Source organism: Myodes glareolus, chromosome 22 (genome assembly GCF_982192425.1).
Source record: "Myodes glareolus chromosome 22, mMyoGla1.1, whole genome shotgun sequence".
Classification (NCBI taxonomy): Eukaryota; Metazoa; Chordata; class Mammalia; order Rodentia; family Cricetidae; genus Myodes; species Myodes glareolus.
The window spans coordinates 1398610-1416850 of record NC_142047.1 but is presented as its reverse complement, the minus strand read 5'-3'; the positions used below and the strand labels follow the sequence as shown (position 1 = coordinate 1416850).

At 40.2% G+C, this 18241-nt stretch overlaps 1 protein-coding gene across 1 annotated transcript; it reads left to right on the top strand.

The window, feature by feature from the left end:
• Window positions 1-16525: 16525 nt before the first annotated feature.
• LOC148118379 (triosephosphate isomerase) lies at window positions 16526-17514 on the top strand. The gene has a single exon (XM_087900243.1). It carries the CDS (start codon window positions 16558-16560, stop codon window positions 17305-17307), a length of 750 nt encoding a protein of 249 aa, XP_087756369.1. The 5' UTR covers window positions 16526-16557; the 3' UTR covers window positions 17308-17514.
• The last annotated feature ends 727 nt before the right edge of the window (window positions 17515-18241 follow it).

Genomic DNA, 18241 nt, shown 5'->3' with positions numbered 1-18241 from the left:
AACAATAGCTTGGCTGGGTATAGTAGTATGGGCTTGCATCCATGGTATCTTAGTTTCTGTAGTACCTCTGTCCAGGACCTTCTGGCTTTCATGGTTTCCATAGAGAAGTCTGGTGTAAGTCTGATTGGTTTACCTTTATAAGTTACTTGACCTTTTTCCTTCGCAGCTCTTAATATCCTTTCTTTAATCTGAATGCTTTATATTTTGATCATTATATGGCGAGGGGATGTTTTTTTCTGATCCAGTCTATTCGGTGTTCTGTATGCTTCTTGGACCTTCATAGGAATATCATTCTTTAGGTTGGGAAAGTTTTCTTCTACAATTTTGTTGAATATATTTTCTGGACCTTTGATCTGCAATTCTTCTCCTTTTTCTACCCCTATTATTCTTAGATTTGGTTTTTTAATTACGTCCCAGATTTCCTGAAAGTTTTGTGATGAGAATTTGTTGCATTTGCTGTTTTCTTTGGTCAGAGTGTTTATTTTCTCTATGGTGTCTTCATAATCTGAGATTTGTTCTTCTATCTCTTGTATTCTATTGGTTATGCTTGTCCCTGACGTCTCTGTTTGTTTACCTAGCTTTTCCATATCCAGCCGGCCCTCGGTTTGTGTTTTCTTCATGCCTCCATTTCAGTTTTCAATTCTTGAACTGATTCCATTACCTGTTTGATTGTTTTTTCTTGGTTTCCCAGGGTATCGTTTACGAATTTACTCATTCCTTTATACTTTTTGTTATATTTCTCTTCTATTTCTTTACTCATTTCTTCAATCTTTTTGTTATATTTCTCTTCTATTTCTTTAAGTGAGTTATTCATACCCTGTTTAAGAGACTCTATTGCTTTCATATTGACACTGTTTTCCACTTCTTCCGGAATAGGGTGTTCAAGTCCTTCTGTCGTAAGATCGCAGGGATCTGGTGTTTTCATGTTGTTTTTCAGATTGTTGGAGGAATTCTTGCCTTGGCGCCTGCCCATCTCTTCCTTCAGATGCTCTGCAATGGCACTTCCCTCCACTGGGTCTTCTGCTACATGATTAATGCCCCTTGCTGGCCAGGAATCTCCCTGCCTGCAGTCCTACCTTGCTGCAGGCAGGCTATTAAAACAAAGGAACTCCCTCCCATTTATACTCACTGCCCCATGTCGGCAGTGCCCACCCAGGCTGAGTTGGAGGATTTTATGACCCGAAAAAGGGAGAGAGGAAGGGAAGGGGTTCCAGGCTGAAAACAGGGATGGGGTAGGAGGAGAGAAGATTTAGGTGGGGGAAGCCACCCCTTCAGAATACCCAGGGAGATAAGGATGGCGGGAAGATTGTGTGTTCCCTTACCGGGCTTGTGTGGCAGGTCAGGCACACATTTACCCCTCCATTGTATCTCCTGCTACAGGATCAGTGCCACTTGCAGGTCAGAAATCTCCCTGCCTGAAGTCTTACCTTGCTGCAGACAGGCTATTAAAACAAAGGACCTACCTCCCGTTTGCACTCACCGCCCCATGTCAGCGGTGCCCACTCAGGCTGAGTTGGAGGATTTTATGCCCCGAAAAAGAAAGAGAGGAAGGGAAGGGGTTCCAGGCTGAAAGCAGGGATGGGGTAGGAGGAGGGAGGATTTAGGTGGGGGAAGCGGCCCCTTCGGAATGAATAATATACAAGTATCTTAATCGGAAGTAGAAATGTATCAATACAATATGATAAATATATGTATATATGTATCAATACAATATACATATCAATACATAACAAATGTTTTAAACAGAGGTAGAAGCATACTCACATACAATGTTCAATATATTAATATATCAATATACAAGAGTCAATGCCAATATAGTTTTCTATAAACAATAACTCACAAATACCAATATATTATTATCCCATCACCAATTAATCCCTCTTTTTTTAAAGATTTATTTATTATGTATACAACATTCTGTCTCCATGTATACCCACACACCAGAAGAGGGCACCAGATCTCATTACAGATGGTTGTGAGCTGTCATGTGATTGTTGGGAATTGAACTCATGACCTCTGGAAGAGCAGTCAGTGCTCTTAACCAGTGAGCCATCTCTGGGCACTAATTGAAGGGGCAAAGTCAATCGGTAGTTAAAAATTAACTAGACTAGCTGAATATAAAAGATACAGCTTTAATAAACAGAATGAAGGAGAACTTACACCAGAGTCCCAATGGTCCGTCAGAGAACACAGGGGCAAAGAGAGAGGAAGTGTCAAGGCACTTCGATCTTTTATTTGTTTTGTGTGGCCCCAGGGGAACACACCCTAAGCAGAATGTGATTGGCTTAAGTTCTCCATCAGTTTCCTGACTGAATTTGTGGCCCACTCCACTAGAGGGAATTCATACTATAAATCCAACCAAAAGTCTGTGGCTCTGGAAGTCTTGAGCCTTAGAGGAGAAAGTACTGCTGCAGCTGTTTTTCTCAGTGGATGTGATGTTTCCATCAAAAGCCTTTAAAATAATTATGCTTATACCTATAGATAAGTGCTACTATAAGCTTTGGTCTAAAAACCTTCCTCTTTGCAATAGGCAATGGCAACCACAAAGACCCATAACTGGTCAGAGCAATGAGACAAAATGGTTGCTGCATATTAGCCATAAATAATACATTTATAATCCCTCTAAGTCTCAGAGAATATCAAAGAAGGAGCATTAAATAATGTAGGGATGAGAAGAAGGAACAGGGTGGTATATAATGCTGATTTCTGGGTATGTCATGACCTCTGAAATCTTAAATTCACATCAGCTGTAATAATCTATTTAAGACTGGAGTTGTCAACATCCTGTTATTGAAGGGGGCAGTTGTGGGATTTGCACAGAGTTAATGGTTGATGGAGAAAAAGAAAAACACTTCCTTCAATTGTATAGCCAATGCTAAGATGTCCATTTTCCTGTTTAAAAAAGAATGGAAGGAAGGAAGGAAGGAAGGAAGGAAGGAAGGCGGGAGGGAGGAGGGAAGGAAGGAAGGAAGGTGGGAGGGAGGAGGGAAGGAAGAAAGGAAGGAAAGAAGGAAGGAAGGAAGGAAGAAAGGAAGGAAGGAGAAAAGGCAAACTTCATAACATCATCCATGTTTTTGTAAGTAATCATAAGACTCATTGGCTTAACCACTTAGAAGGTGGGGGTGGTTGTGAAAAGGAAAGAAATCAGCAGGAAAGGAGGGGAACCAGAGTGGTGAATTAGAAGTTGGTATGATAAAAACATATTTTGTATATGCATAAGAATGCTATAATTAGATCAATTGTTATGTATAATTAATGTATTCTAATAAAATGATCATGAAAAGATGAGGTAACACAACAGGACGAAAGAAAAATAATATTTAGAAATTATGAAATATTGAAATGGTTTATTTCTGGGCCCTCAAATAATGGAATCTACCTGGAGGAGGCAATAGGTCAGTGGATATTAAAGTCATTTGTCTTTCTTTACTATTCAATCTAATGGGGCAAGTGGGCAAGTGTCAAATCTGACAGGTTCTATATGCCTGACACCTGCAGTTATCTCCACCCAGTGTCTGTGACAGAGGAATGAGTGACCCTTCTTCTTGTACCTTGGAGAACAAACTCCAGTCCTCATACTTGTATGCCAAGTACTTTACTAACTGAGCCATTTCTCCAGGCTCCTGGGAGGCTTCTGAAGTGAAAAAGTGTAGCACAGTAATATGCTGAGTATGTAACACTTATTGAGCACTTACTGCATGCTTCTGTAAGAAAAAAAAACACCAAATCAAGCTAAAGATGCAAACAAACTTTTGCTAGGGAATATATCGGAGAGGAAGAGAGAAAGTGCACATAGTCTGAGGCCTACATTACAGCACAGGGTCTTTGAGTTTGAAGAGCTAGAGGGGCCATTGTCTACATGTGCTTACTAATTGGTCTTACCATAGAAAAAGTCGACTTCCTTATATCTTCACACAGAATGCTCTAAAACATGGAGCAATGTGTCTATCAGAAAACCTCCCAACCTCCCAGAGACCATGACCTGGGAAGTAACCTGTGGTGCTCGTTCCACGCCACAGGGTCTGCATATCCACCCAACCAAGTATGGACCGCGACTCCATACCTCCCACGAGTTCTATATTGTCCTAGGGGTTAAAACACAGATGCACACACACATACAGAGTTCGAGTCATCCTCAAGAGGAGAATGCCAAATTTATTCAAACTTAACCCAGGGTTAAATACTTTTGCCCCAGAAGCCCAGCCAGTAGTGAGATCAAGGTGTTGAGCTGCTGGTGCCAGTGGCAGGAGCTTTCAGCAGGGAGTACCGAGCTGGGAACCCTGACAGACAGATAGGAGGAGATTCAGGGTGCCTGTGAGAACCCTCCTTAGCAGGTGAAATTATCATAGCAAAGACAGAAACAAGGTTCTGAACTAATCCCCTCCGGTTGGCAGAATAGGGCAGAGGAAACTAGGCTAGTTAGTGAAAACATTTCTTGCGTCCTGTGCTTTGGCCTCGAGGAACAGGGAAGACAGGGCCTCACAGCAACCTTTTATGATGGGTGTACTTCAAGGAAATTATTACAGGGTCCTTGGGAGGATCATTATTGAGTTTCAACCTAGCAAGAGGAATCTTAAAATATTTACATATCAAAGTGTCAGAGAAGGAATCTGCAGTTACAATTTGTCTGAAGAAAAAACATAAGTGTAGACCTAGAGAGACATAGAGCCAAGAAGAAGCATGTCAAAAGTCTTTAGTGGAACCAAGGAGAAAGTTAAGGCCCTCTCACTCTCTGACATGGCACTTCTCCACAAACTCCCCTGAAGAAGACACCACTTTCCTTTCAGAGCTGTTGCCCACAGCTCATCCATTAAACCACAGCAGCTTTCACATTTCTATGACTTCAGTCATGCAGAGTAGGAGCCCAAGGAGTTAAACTGAATGAAGAGATAATCTTTGCTTTCCATCACTCTGGTGTGCCATTGGCCAAATGATGACACTCAGTAAAAGAAGATGCTAAGACCCTATAAGCATTTATAAGACCTTGGTTAGCATCCTTGGTCTCTCCTGGAATACCAAGTATGAGAGACCCAGACAAACTTCCTGAAGCTATAAAAAATTAACTGCAGCAAGATATGGAAGAGAAAATATTAAATGTGGGTGCAAATGCTGAGGAAATGTAAAATGGAACAAGACACCAATAACATTTTGTATTTTATGCAGCCATCTTGCTGTGAGCATCTGTTATTTAAGTAAGCTGTTATATAGTCTGGTCTAATGTAATGGTTCTATGTTTAAATGTAGAAGGAAAGTAGACCATTAATAAGTCTCTGGAAATTTTTGACCCAGAGCTTACAAAGATAGCACTCTAATTCTTCACTTCTTATAAGGATCATCTCCTAGTGTCTGTGAGGCTTACAGTGGTCCTCAAACTAGCAGGATAATAAACCAGATGTGGTGACTGAATCCAAAGCACTTGGGAAAACATGTCAGATGTCTGTCTTCATCTCTGCATGTGATATCTGCCTCATGGTCTTTTGCAGTAGTACAAGGAGCAGCAGGCTGCATCCATGCCACCCGGCTAGCTTTACCCGACATAATTACACAAAAACTGTATTCTTTTAAACACTGCCTGGCCCATTAGTTTCAGCCTCTTATTTGCTAATTCTCACATCTTGCTATAACCCATATTTAGTAATCTGTGTAGCACCACGAAGTGGTGGCTTACCGAGAAAGATCCTAACCTGTGTCTGTCTCAGAGAAAAGAATCATGGCGACTGCCTCACTGCCTTCTTCCTCCCAGCTTTCTATTCTGTTTACTCCGCCTACCTAATTTTCTGTCCTATCAAAGGGCCAAGGCAGTTTCTTTATTAACTAATGAAAGTAACACATAGACAGATGACCTTCCTCCATCATTTTGCCTCAACTGAGCTTGCTTGTGATGGTGGCATAGTGGTTCCCAGTGAGTCCAGTCCTTCTCCTGTGAGCCTGTACCTCCAGCAACTTTCTTCCAAACTCTCCACTGACTCTGATTCTAATTAGTCTTTTGGAATGTAAAATTGTGTTCAAGACTTTGTAAGTTATAAGGCTAAAAGGAAGAGGTTGCCTGGGAGAAGGTTGAAGTTAGGAGATGTTTATAACTTCACCTTTGGAACAATACCATTTTTAGTCTGAGACAAGAGGATTAAGGTGGAGACTTCAGGGAGGGAAAAGAAAAAGCGGAGAATCTAGGGCTCCAAAACCAAAGGAAGGGGAAAATCTTGCTGAAAACTGCTGTGAGACAAAGCATTGTTGAATTGTTGGATGCAGCAATGTGCAGATCTCTGAAGACATGCTCATAAGATATTTCAGTAGAGTGCTGGAGATAAATAAGAGCAAGAGGAGGACTGTGTGGGAGGTGAGAAAGCAAATGGATATAGCTCCTTTGAGGAGTGTGATGGAGTAGAAGAAAAATGTGGGAGCTGCTATCCTAGCTTTCAGCTCAGTGACATAGTCAATCTACATAGAGACAACATTCAAATGTGGCCATGGGGGTGGATAGATCAATGGGAGAGAAACAGTACTCAAGACCCCTATGAACAAACTAGTAACTGAAGAACCAGGAAAACAAGCATGGTGTTTATTAGATGACATAGGCTTGCCAAGTGACCTAACAGAACATCAGAAGTGTAGGAATAGAACTGAGCAATTCAGAAGCAAATCATGAAAATAATAAACTTGTGTACCAATAACAATCCATACAAAAATAGAGGGGCTCCCAGACAAAAAACCCCAGTCACGGGAATGGAGATTTATTCAAAGGGATGGAGCAACTAAGTTAAAGAGCCTCCAGTGTCCAAAGCAACATTTATAAACTAATATTAAATTACATATCAAAGCATAAAATCCATTTCCTTAATTCCATATTACAGGAAGAAAAAATGACTGACTGAATGAATAAAAGAGGTAGAAGTACCATATAAGAAGCTTTGATGCAACATTTGTAGATGTTACACTTTCAAGATTAAATGTAACTCCACACTAGGTGAGGTGAGCTCACAATATGAAAATCAGGAATAACATGGCAGTGGAAAACTCCAACAAGCATCTAGGTTACCAAGGCAACAGCAACAGTAGCAGATCACACTGACAATATGGACTTTTGATGCCATATGTTAAAGGGTGTGACTTTCTGATCTCCCAAACCCATAACTCCAGACTTACCATAAAATAAACATCGGAATATATTAGTTGAGTAATTGTATTAAGCAGGGTTCTCTAAAGGAATAGAACCATAGAAAGAATATGTATGGAATTTATTAGATTGTAAGCCAATCTACTATAGTCTGGGTAGTCCAACAACGGTTGTATTGATACTGGAAAAGTTGATACCCTAGTATCTTTTCAATCCACGTGGCTGGAAGTCTTGCAGTCCAGATAGGATTCTGAAGACCTAAAGGTAAAACACTGGTCTGCTGTCCTCCTTGAAAGCCAGAACAAGCTGGGTTCTTGTATTAGCAAAGAAATGCTGCAGATGAACTTACCAAGGAGATTGAGGAGAGGCAACTAAAAGCAAAGTCCTTCCTTTTACTTCTCTTTGTCTGGGCCACACCAGAAGATAGCACCCACATCCACAATGGGTCTTCTCACTTTAAATAACACAATAATGAACATTCTGCACAGGTGTGCCCAGTAGGTTGTCTTTAACTGGTTCTAGATCCAGGCAAGTTGATGACCAAAATTAACCACCACAGCACTATTTACAATAGTTGAAGTCATCAAAACTTGGAAAATTTGAAGAAAAAGTATTACAACCAAATAGTACCTAAGGAAACAGGATGACTAAATGCAATGTGGTGTCTGGAATGGGATTCTGAACAAAATTAGGAAATTGGGGGAAAAGTAAGAAAATCTATCAATACATAGGCATTAGCTAATAATAATAATGTATCATTATGGTTCATTAATTGTAACAAATGTTCCAGAATAACATAAGATATTAATAATAGAGGAAGCAGAGTGTATCATGTACGGGAACTCTTTGTTCTATCCTCATCATGATTTTGGAGAATAAAACCTGCTCTAAAATGCTCAGAAAAACCACAAAACAAAAAGTGAAGAGTACTGCAGGGATCTCCATATCTGTCTAGACATTTTCCAGAGAAACTGAACAGAGCAGCCACATTGCATGTGCTAAAAAAGAATATCCTTTATATTGATTTAGAATGCATTATGGTTCCACTTTTATATTGATGTCTAGAAATGTACTTTAAAGATGTTCTGTTTTCAAGACTCTAAGTTAGATGACCTCTTTCAAGGGCAGGACAGCAATATAGAGTGAATATTCTCATAAATCAATCAACTTGTAACATGATGTTCAGTGATGCTCATAAGAAAGGACATAGGGCATTCTCATCAGAGAGTTCTTAATTCTTCTGGGAAAACTGTATGATAGTTACCTTTCCCATGATAGGTAATGTCATTATATAGTATAACATGGTACCAAATACGTAAGGAAAATGAAATTTAAAGTTAGATCCAGATAGATGCAAACTCTAGTTTAACATTCCTAATTCTATGTGCTTGAACATAAGAGTCCATCTTTATTCACTCATTCAAAAAGAAAAAAAAGTCCATCTGAACAAGGCAGCATAAAATAATGGATGTCAAGTGCCAGACTTACACAATTCCAAAGTAAGATGCTTCCTTTTTCCTTTCATGTCCTTCATATAGTAAGAAATATCAAAGGTAGAAAGGTATGTCTTGCCATGTCTTGACCTCTTGAATTAATAAGACAAAGAATCTGTTCACTTAAGAGAAAACTAGTAGAGGACAGCAATTGGAGTAGAATACTAAGAGAGACTACCCAAAGGCTCAGCCCTCTCTGGGCATTTTAGTATCTTTCTTGAACCTTCAATGAAGAAACTCTGTATTAGTTATATTTATGTTGCTGTGATTAAACACCCTGCCAAAATGCAGCCTATGGAAGAAAGAGGGGGCACTCTGATCACCTCCTTTTCTCATAAGAATCTATTAGTAACTCCATATCTAACTTTAGTTTATTCCCAAATTCTATCTCCAAAGCACTGCCACTCTGGGACATAGGGAATAAGACTATAGTTTCTATATTTGGCAGAATGGGAGGAAATTCAAAGAATCAGTCTTACTTTCTTTAACCAAGGAGAGGAAAAAATTAAAGACTAGTTGTGGAGAATGGGCTGCTGGCAGGTGCCAGGTAAGGGAAAGTTTCATGTTGAGCGAGGTAGAAAAATAAATCTGTACGCAAGCTTTTGGCTGACTGCCAAGAAGTGGAATCTGCATACAAATACCAAGGACAGAACATTCCAAGATGGTGCCTGAGTCTTATTTATAACATATCTTCTCCTGGCTGCTGTCTGGGAGTGTTCTGCCTCTCACCTCCTTACCACTTCATTGTACCACCTAATTAACAGCAATATTTATGACTCTCTCATCTGAGATGCTGCCTCTACAGTTGATGAGTAGTGGGGTGAATTTCTAGAGAGAACTCCAAGGATTCTGAAACATTGGGAAAGAAAAGAAGCACTGCCCTACAGAGATGAGTAGGATGTTGTTCCTCAACCCTGTGTGACTTTCTTCTCTTTTATCTCTATCACCACATTCTCTCTACAGATACAGCAATGTCCTCTGTAGGAAAAGATTGGAGTTAGTTCAACAGCCTCACAGAGTTGAGTACATTGGAAGAAGCTCAGATGTGTTGAATAGTAAAGGCCCTCCCCTCCTATTTCACAGATGAGGAGGTGGGGCATTCCACACTTTCAAAAAGAACCCTTTCCTTCTCCAAAGTATCACTACAGTTAGCTAGCTAGAAGGTATGTTCTTCACCTTTCTCTTTCAGGCTGTTGCCTGAAATGGCTGAGGTTTGGAGGGTTGATTCATTAAAGTACAAAGAATACAGTCAAATTCAAGGATGCATAAAGTTTCAGAACTGGAAATAAATTTAAAATCCAGCCAGTACAGCCCCCCTCCACCATAAGCAACTACTGTGTGACACAAACTAAAAAGAGAGCAACAGAGAAGGTGAGAAACCAAAGTTTGAACTCCTAGTGGTTTTCCTACCCTGGTGTGTGCCAGCAAATGAGAGCAGAGCCAGAGAGCCCTTGCTGGGCAAGTTTACTTCCTGACAAGGTTTTTTCTACAAATGAGTGTAGCTATGTCTGTGGCCTTTCCCTCTTTCCCTCCCTTCCATGAACTGATGGGATCCTAAGTTTAGGCATCATAGCATTCCAAAGAATGAGAATTAGTTTCTATTTATAATGCTCAGATTACTTTAGGGGGGATCAATAGATAAAGATGATATATGGACCAATAATAAGAAGGTCCTGTGCATTTTCTTCCTGCTATAGGAATACTCTGCAATTTATTGTCATTATTTTGGCTCATGCCTGTGAGTCAGGAAGAACAGCTTTTTCATCCTACGTCTTGACCTGCATTAAAACAGACTAACTCCAAGCTTCTCTAGGAAGAAACATCACCAATTCCCTTAGTGTCAGAAGTCACATACAGATCTTTGTTCGATCAAATTCCTAAGTTTTTGCATTGAGCCACTGGAATCTGATACTACAAAGGGGCTTAGGATTTCTCTTGCTGCAACAAAATACCATAACCAAAACCAAGTTGGTTTACATGTCCATTTCATTGTTCATCATCAAAGGAAGTTAGGACAGGAACCTGGAGTCAGAAGCTGATGCAGAGGCCCTGGGAGGGTGCTACTTACTAGCTTGCTCCCTGTCGTTTGCTCAGCCTGCTCTTTTATAGAACCCAGGACCACTAGATGGCACCAACAATTGGCTGGGCTGTCCCCTATCAATAACTAATTGAGAAAATGTCTTACAGCTGAATCTTACAGAAGTGTTTTCTCAACTAAGGCTCTGTACATTCAAAAGTTCTAGTTTATGTGTCAAGTTGACACAGACTGGCCTGCATGGGACTCAATTTCTGGATAAACAAGAATGAGGTATGCCTCAACCACACTAAGCTTGCTATAAACAGATCTTTCTCCTCTTTTGACTGTGAGTCACCAGGAGTAGGCGAGGATCCATTTTGTTTACCACTGTTCCTCTGGGCATGTCTTTTATAAAAAAGAATACTTTGCATTAATATGGATCTTGGTTTATTGATACATATTTAAGGTCATTTTGTTATATGTATATTTCTGCTCCTGATTAAGGTATTATGTTTGTGCCACTCATTTAAAAATGTAATGTATAATTTAAAATATAGGTTAATAGATAATCATCTATAATAGTCAAGCTTGTAGTCATGTTAGTTAGGTTTTCTAGATATATAGAGATATATTTCAGTTAGATGGATAATCTTCAAACCTTTCAAAGACCTATGGAATATGGCACTTAAATGTTTAAGAAATTAGGACTTTTCTCAACAATGAGACACATCTGTTCCTACAAGCACCAATCTATTTCAAGAGGATGATGGGCATTGAAGAGGCTCCTTATGGAGTTTGTTAGCCATTTGGGCAAGAAACTACTCTTTCCTGGACTGTTTGATGTTATGCTGTTTGAACTGGACATGCAGGACCCACAGAAAAAAATGACTACTGAACTTGCCTAAAGGTGAAATGGTCCTTCGGGGTTCCTGCTTCATGAAAGAACAGAAAGAGTCGGCTAGACATTCTGCAGGACACAAAAGAAAGTGACTGACAAACTGCCAATATAAGTGGAATTGTCTTTAAAATTTCCTGTTTCATGTAAAAGTCTGCCCGATGCTATATGCCTGTAGGCTGAAGATGGATGTCCCAATGCTATAGAAGAACTTTGGATGACTGTTCAGGCAACAATATGTCTCTGTCAATTCTAGAGTTTTGAAACTTGCTTACATTGCACTTTGTGTTTTTTTAGGTAATATTATATTATTCTGGAGTCTTTGATGGAGTTGAAGAATAGATATAGTTATAGCTATAATTTTTCTTAGTTATGATAAAAAATAAAGTTGACATAAATATTGTGAATATAATTCTTGCTTGATAACTGTTTTGTTGTATGTAATCTTGCTATGTTAAAGTTAAAATTTTCTTTTTTATTTAGACAAAAAAGGAGAGGCGATATGGGATTTCCTTTGTAGGCTGTGAATACGATTGGTTAATAATGAAGCTACTTTGGGCCTATTGCAGCTCAGAATAGGGCAAGACAGGTATTACAAGCAGATAGAGGAGAGAGTTGGCAGAATCAAAGAGAAGTCATGTAGTCACCACAGAAGACAGATGCCAGATGCCAGATGGAACCTTACCTGTAAGCCACAACCATATGGCAATATACAGATTAATAAAAATTGGTTAAGAAATAAAGCTAGATAGCAAAACACTGAAGTGATTGGCAAAGCAATGTTTTAATTAATACAGTATCTGTATGGTTATTTAGGGTCTGAGTTGCCAGGAACGAACAAGCAGCTTCCATCAACACACATGTAGATTAGAACACTCAGTGTTTGTAGGTGACCAATTTACAAAAAAGGCACCACCTGCAAGAGATGAAAGATTCTGCATTCATGTCTTCTTTCCCTCCATAGAACTTCCATCTCTGTCTTTCCACACTTTGACAACTAGACAGATCACAACCAGAAAATGTATATTTTTTCTGTATCATTTTTACTTCCGCAAAATTGAATTTTAGAGTTGATAACCTATCTCTCCAAGCTCCTTTTACAGTAACTATACCATAATTATCATTTAAAACCCAACTCAAAGCTTCCATCTTCTGAGAAATGGCTACTTCATCAAGGGATATAAAAACCTACTCCATGTCCATTCTCCTTCAAGACTTCATTCTTGCTCACAGACCTGCTCTGGCATTTGTTGGCCTGAAACATTTGCCGAGTAGGGGAAATCTATCTACTTGTTCAAAGTTCAACTGGCCTAAATGCAGGAATACATCTTCCCCTCTCTACCTGAAGTGTCTAGCAGAGTGACTGGCAGTGAAGAGAACTAAATAAGAAAATGAATAAATATACAACATGTGCATAGATTTTCAATAAATTTATCATTTTTAAGTAAGTAGGACTCAGACCTTCAATAGTATTTCTTAAGTGCCTACAATACATTATATGGATTCTAAGACCATTGAAAATAGTATTGGATAAGGTAAAACATATAAGAAACAACTTTAGAAATAATGAAATAGGATATTTTAAAGAGAGATAAATGTGGTGAATAAAATAACACAAAAAATTTATGAGATAGCAGTTGAGTGGGAGCTCTTACGAATAAGTGGTCAGATTATCTCTCTGAGAAGGGGATAGGTGAGCAGAAACCAGAGTGATGAAGATGCACCAAAAGCGGGAAAGATTCACAAAAATGATCCAGGAAGAATGAATTGCCATAAGGACTCTTAGGAGGGATATACTCTGTAAGTTGAAGATATCATAAAAAGTTTAAGTAGCCTAGAATAAAACAGTTGAGATGAGCTCAGAGTCTACGCAAGCTGCCTCAGTTCATTCCTGTAGGTGTAGACAAAGATCTTGGAGTCAGAAATTATAAAAAGTAGAAATACATGGTTCACAATTTTGTAGGCTGGCAAGTTCAAAATCAAGGTGCCAGTCCACCTAGTGTATGATGAGGACATTCTCTCTGCTTTGCTGATAGTACCTTGTTGCTGTAACCTCCCGTGTCCCTTTTATAAGGCATGGATTCCAATCCTGAATGCTGAGCTCTCATGGCTTAATCATCTCACAAAAGCCTCACCTCTTGGCAGGTTTGCACTGGGAGATAAATTTCAGCATATTAATCTTGGTGGGGTGGACATCAATGTACAAATCCTAACACAAGAGTTCACTGCCTCAATAGTACCTGATCCCTCACAGACATATATTATTTGGGCCTTATGGGCCATAGCAAAGATATCAGAAGGTTTTAGGCAAAATAGTGACATTATTGCCTTTTGTTTAAGAAGGTTAGAACAGTGAATTTTTAAAGCTACTATGGCAAGAACAGACACAGGAAAAACAGTGAGGGAGCAAATGCATTTGGTATAAGTGTGACTTGCTGGTGGCAGGTCCAGGAGTTTCTATGGTGATGCTAGGGCAGAGGTGAGATGAAGAAAGAATTTCAGAAGTGACACTTGCAGAACAAAGTCGAATGCTTTCTGCCAACAGTGAAGAAAAGCAGGACTCAGTGGTGGTTATTGTTTGACCAGAGTTTCTTTGTAACACATTTCATTACTGGGTGTTGCAGAGAGGCCCATTTATGCTACTTTTCTCTGCACCCAGCAAGCAGTTAGAACTATCCAGCACAACATAATTGCTTTCTTGCTACTCCCAACCAACCTTCACTCACTTGCTGCATCTTCTCTCTTCAAACTCAATGCTTTGGAAGCTGAAATTATTGACCTAAGCAGCAAAGTACAATTTGAGAAAAACTGGTATACATTTTTTAGAAAACACCATTTGTACCAGGTAAACACTACATGAGTGGTTGAGGCTTCTAGGCAAAGCAGCCCTTTCATAGGAATGGTAGAGTATTACATTACAATGTCAATGATGCCAGAGGAGGGCACAGGGCAATAGTTTTCCCATAAAGCACTCATTTTGGAATGATTTGATCACTTAGATTGATGTGGCCTCAGTCAGTTCGATTTATTGCTTTGGGTATTTTACATCTATTTTTATTTTATTTAATGTATGAGTACTTGCCTGGATGCATGTCTTTGCATAGTGTGCATATGGTGCCCATGGAGTCCAGAGGAGGATTTTGGATCCTCTGGTACTAGAGTTACAGATGACTGGGGGCCATTCTGTGGGGGCTGGGTATTGAACTAAAACCTGGTAGAAGGGCAGCCAGTGCTGAGCTATCTCTCAACCAATTCAATTCCTTTTCGTATTGTAATTGTGGAACTATTATAGAAGGTTGAGTTCCTTATTATTATAAGTCTGCTGGCAGTAGCAGACAACTAATCCTATGACAGGCTATGTGCCTGACTTCTCATACTTTAATTTTTCTGATGTTTTATGGTTTGAATATATGGAAATGATCCCTAATACAACAGTATTTGAGTGGTAGTATAGTCAAAGTTGATGAAGGTGAGCCAAATGAATTATGTTATTGTGGTGTGGATGAGCTAATTATCTCAAAAGAGGTTTATTTATAAAACAATGAATTTACTCTAATGGTCTTTCTCATTTTCTTTCTTGGCTTTTTACTGAGAGAAACAGCATCCCTCTGTGTTTGAGACAACATCATAGAAATGGATCCTGGTGCCTCAGTAGCTGGCAATTTGGTCTTGAACGTCTGTGAATGAAAACTGGGCTTTCGTTTCCTAGCTGCCCGGACCTGAATAATCACACAAAAACTATATTAATTACTACACTGTTTGGCCAACAGCTCAACCATATCCCTAGCTAGCTCTTATATCTTAAATTAACCATTTTCTATTAATCTGTGTATCACCATGAGGCTATGGCTTACCTGTAAGGTTCTGGTATGTTTTTCCTTTGGCAGCACCTTTGTGTCTCCTTGACTCTGCCTTCCTTCCTCCTCTATCTCTGCTTGGATTTCCTGTCTTGCTATATTCTTCCCTGGCATTGCCCAAAGCAGCTTCTTTATTAACCAATGGTAATAAAACATATTCACAGCATACGTATGGGAATCCCACATCAAACTTTCTAGTCTCCAAAACAGCGAGAAATGCTCCTCTGTCCATTTTAGATTATACAGCCTTAGGTTTTCTGTTATAGTCCAAAGCAGACCAAGACCTGTTTTAGTTGTTAGATAGAGAAGCAGCTACTCATTTTGAGCAATAGAGCTTAAAGGTGAATGTCTTAATTGCTGGTCTGTTGCTGTGACAAAATACCTTTAGAAAAGCAACTAAAAGGAGAAAGGGCTTATTTTGGCTTACAAAGAGATGCAATCTATCATGGTAGGCAAGACCTGTCTTAGGCAGAGAAGACAAAGTATCAGGAACAAGAGATTGTTTGTGCAAACTGAATCTGTGCTTCATAAGTAGAACATGAACTGGAAGTAGGGGTTGAGTTATAAATCCTCAAGGCCTACCATAAGTGACCCATTTTCTCCGGCAGGGCTGTACCTCCTGAAGACCAAATAATTAAACACATGAGTTTATGGTTGGGAATTTCAAATTCTAATCACAATGATGGATAATTTACCCACCTATAACCCTCATTGTTTCCTTCCCACATGGGTAGACTGTTTGACTTATCAGGTTGTCCAATCAAACTTGCTCACACTGTGTAAATAATACCTATTCATTTAATTATTCAAACAAAATGTCTTATTGAATGTCTCTAAATGTTCTAGTTATATCTTTGAGCTAAGTAGGAGCAAGGAGTCAGATCCTTTCTGATAAGGACTTTCCAGTGGGGAAGAGGAGATTGAAATGTCAGCTACATATCAATAACACAGTCAGAGATCAGTGTTATGAAGAAAATGTAACTGATTTATACAGAGTATCTGCAGAACAGGGTCCAGAAAACATTTCCTGTGGGAAGCTAGAGTTAACTCTCCTGTTTTGTGGACCATATGGCATCTGGTATAATAACACAACTTTCCAGACCTAGTGTAAAAGTATCCACAGATGCCTATAAAAGCATGAGGAGGCTCGTAGTGACCTTCAGCCAGCCAGTCCCTGCGCAATGGCGCCCTCCAGGAAGTTCTTCGTTGGGGGCAACTGGAAGATGAATGGGAGGAAGAAGTGCCTGGGAGAACTCATTTGCACCCTGAACGCGGCTAAGGTGCCGGCAGACACCGAGGTGGTTTGTGCACCCCCCACCGCCTACATCGACTTCGCCAGGCAAAAGCTAGATCCCAAGATTGCTGTGGCTGCGCAGAACTGCTACAAAGTGACCAATGGGGCCTTCACTGGGGAGATCAGCCCTGGCATGATCAAAGACTTAGGAGCCGCATGGGTAGTGCTGGGGCATTCGGAGAGAAGGCACGTCTTCGGGGAGTCCGATGAGCTGATTGGGCAGAAAGTAGCCCATGCCCTAGCCGAGGGGCTTGGAGTGATCGCCTGCATTGGGGAGAAGTTAGATGAAAGGGAAGCTGGCATCACCGAGAAGGTCGTTTTTGAGCAAACCAAGGTCATCGCAGATAATGTGAAGGACTGGAGCAAAGTGGTCCTGGCCTATGAACCTGTATGGGCCATTGGTACTGGCAAGACTGCAACACCTCAACAGGCCCAGGAAGTGCATGAGAAGCTTCGGGGTTGGCTGAAATCCAATGTCTCTGATGCGGTGGCTCAGAGCACCCGAATCATTTATGGAGGTTCTGTGACTGGAGCAACCTGCAAAGAGCTGGCAAGCCAGCCTGACGTGGACGGCTTCCTCGTGGGTGGTGCTTCCCTCAAGCCTGAATTTGTGGACATTATCAATGCCAAACAATAAGCACCGTCCATGCTGCTGCCCTCTGCCAGGCCAGGACTAGGTTGCCCAGAAGCTTAGAACAGCTCCCACCAGTCACATGCTTCTGATGTCATCTGCCTCATCTTGTGTCCTAATCCACGCTGTATCTTCCCGAACCTTTTACACCTCCCTGTAATGGTTGGGACCAGACCAATCCCTGTATCACCTAATACAATGGTTAGAATGAAATACGTCACCGGTTTCACCAAGGCTCAGGGAGGAGGGCAAAACAAGTGGAACTGATTCTGTCCCTTCAGGCAAGGCAGGAAAGCGAAATCACCTTTCCTTCCCTTCTCGATGTACACTAAAGTCGAGATCCTCTCGCCCTGAGAGGCCGGGGCTGTTCCCCTCTCCCACCATGCCGAAGCCCTAGTATTGTGTTTGTGAACCATCTTACATGTAAGGGAAATAAACACCTGGCCCGAAAAAAAAAAAAAAAAAGAAAAAAAAAAAAAAAAAAAAAAAAAAAAAAAAAAAAAAAGCATGAGGAGTAAGCCTGGGCTTACGGAGAGAAGTATCAGGTCCACAGACTATAGTCTGACAATTTATTGCCCTGAAGAATATGGAAAGAATGCCAAATAGGACAGACTAAAAAGATGATGATATTTAAGCTAAGGTTCTAATTCTGAAAAGGAATAGTCTCATGGCTACTGAAGAGGAGGCATTATAGGCAAGGAAGACCATGTACAAAACTTCCTTCAAGTTGTATCAACTTTAGCCCAGAAACATCTACCTATGTAGTAAGACACAGGCAGGAGGAGAGAGGTAGATAGGGGTCAGGTTCTTTTGTGTTTCAGAGCCTTCTACACAGTAGGTGTTCAGGAAACATTTCAGGAGCTCTAAGTAACTATTTAAATAAACTAAACTGTCCGTTATCTTTGCTTAGACCTATATGAGCAAATTTAAGTCATTCATA

Excerpts from the sequence above, each read along its gene's own strand:
- LOC148118379 (XM_087900243.1), top strand. The coding sequence starts at position 16,558 with ATGGCGCCCTCCAGGAAGTTCTTCGTTGGGGGCAACTGGAAGATGAAT.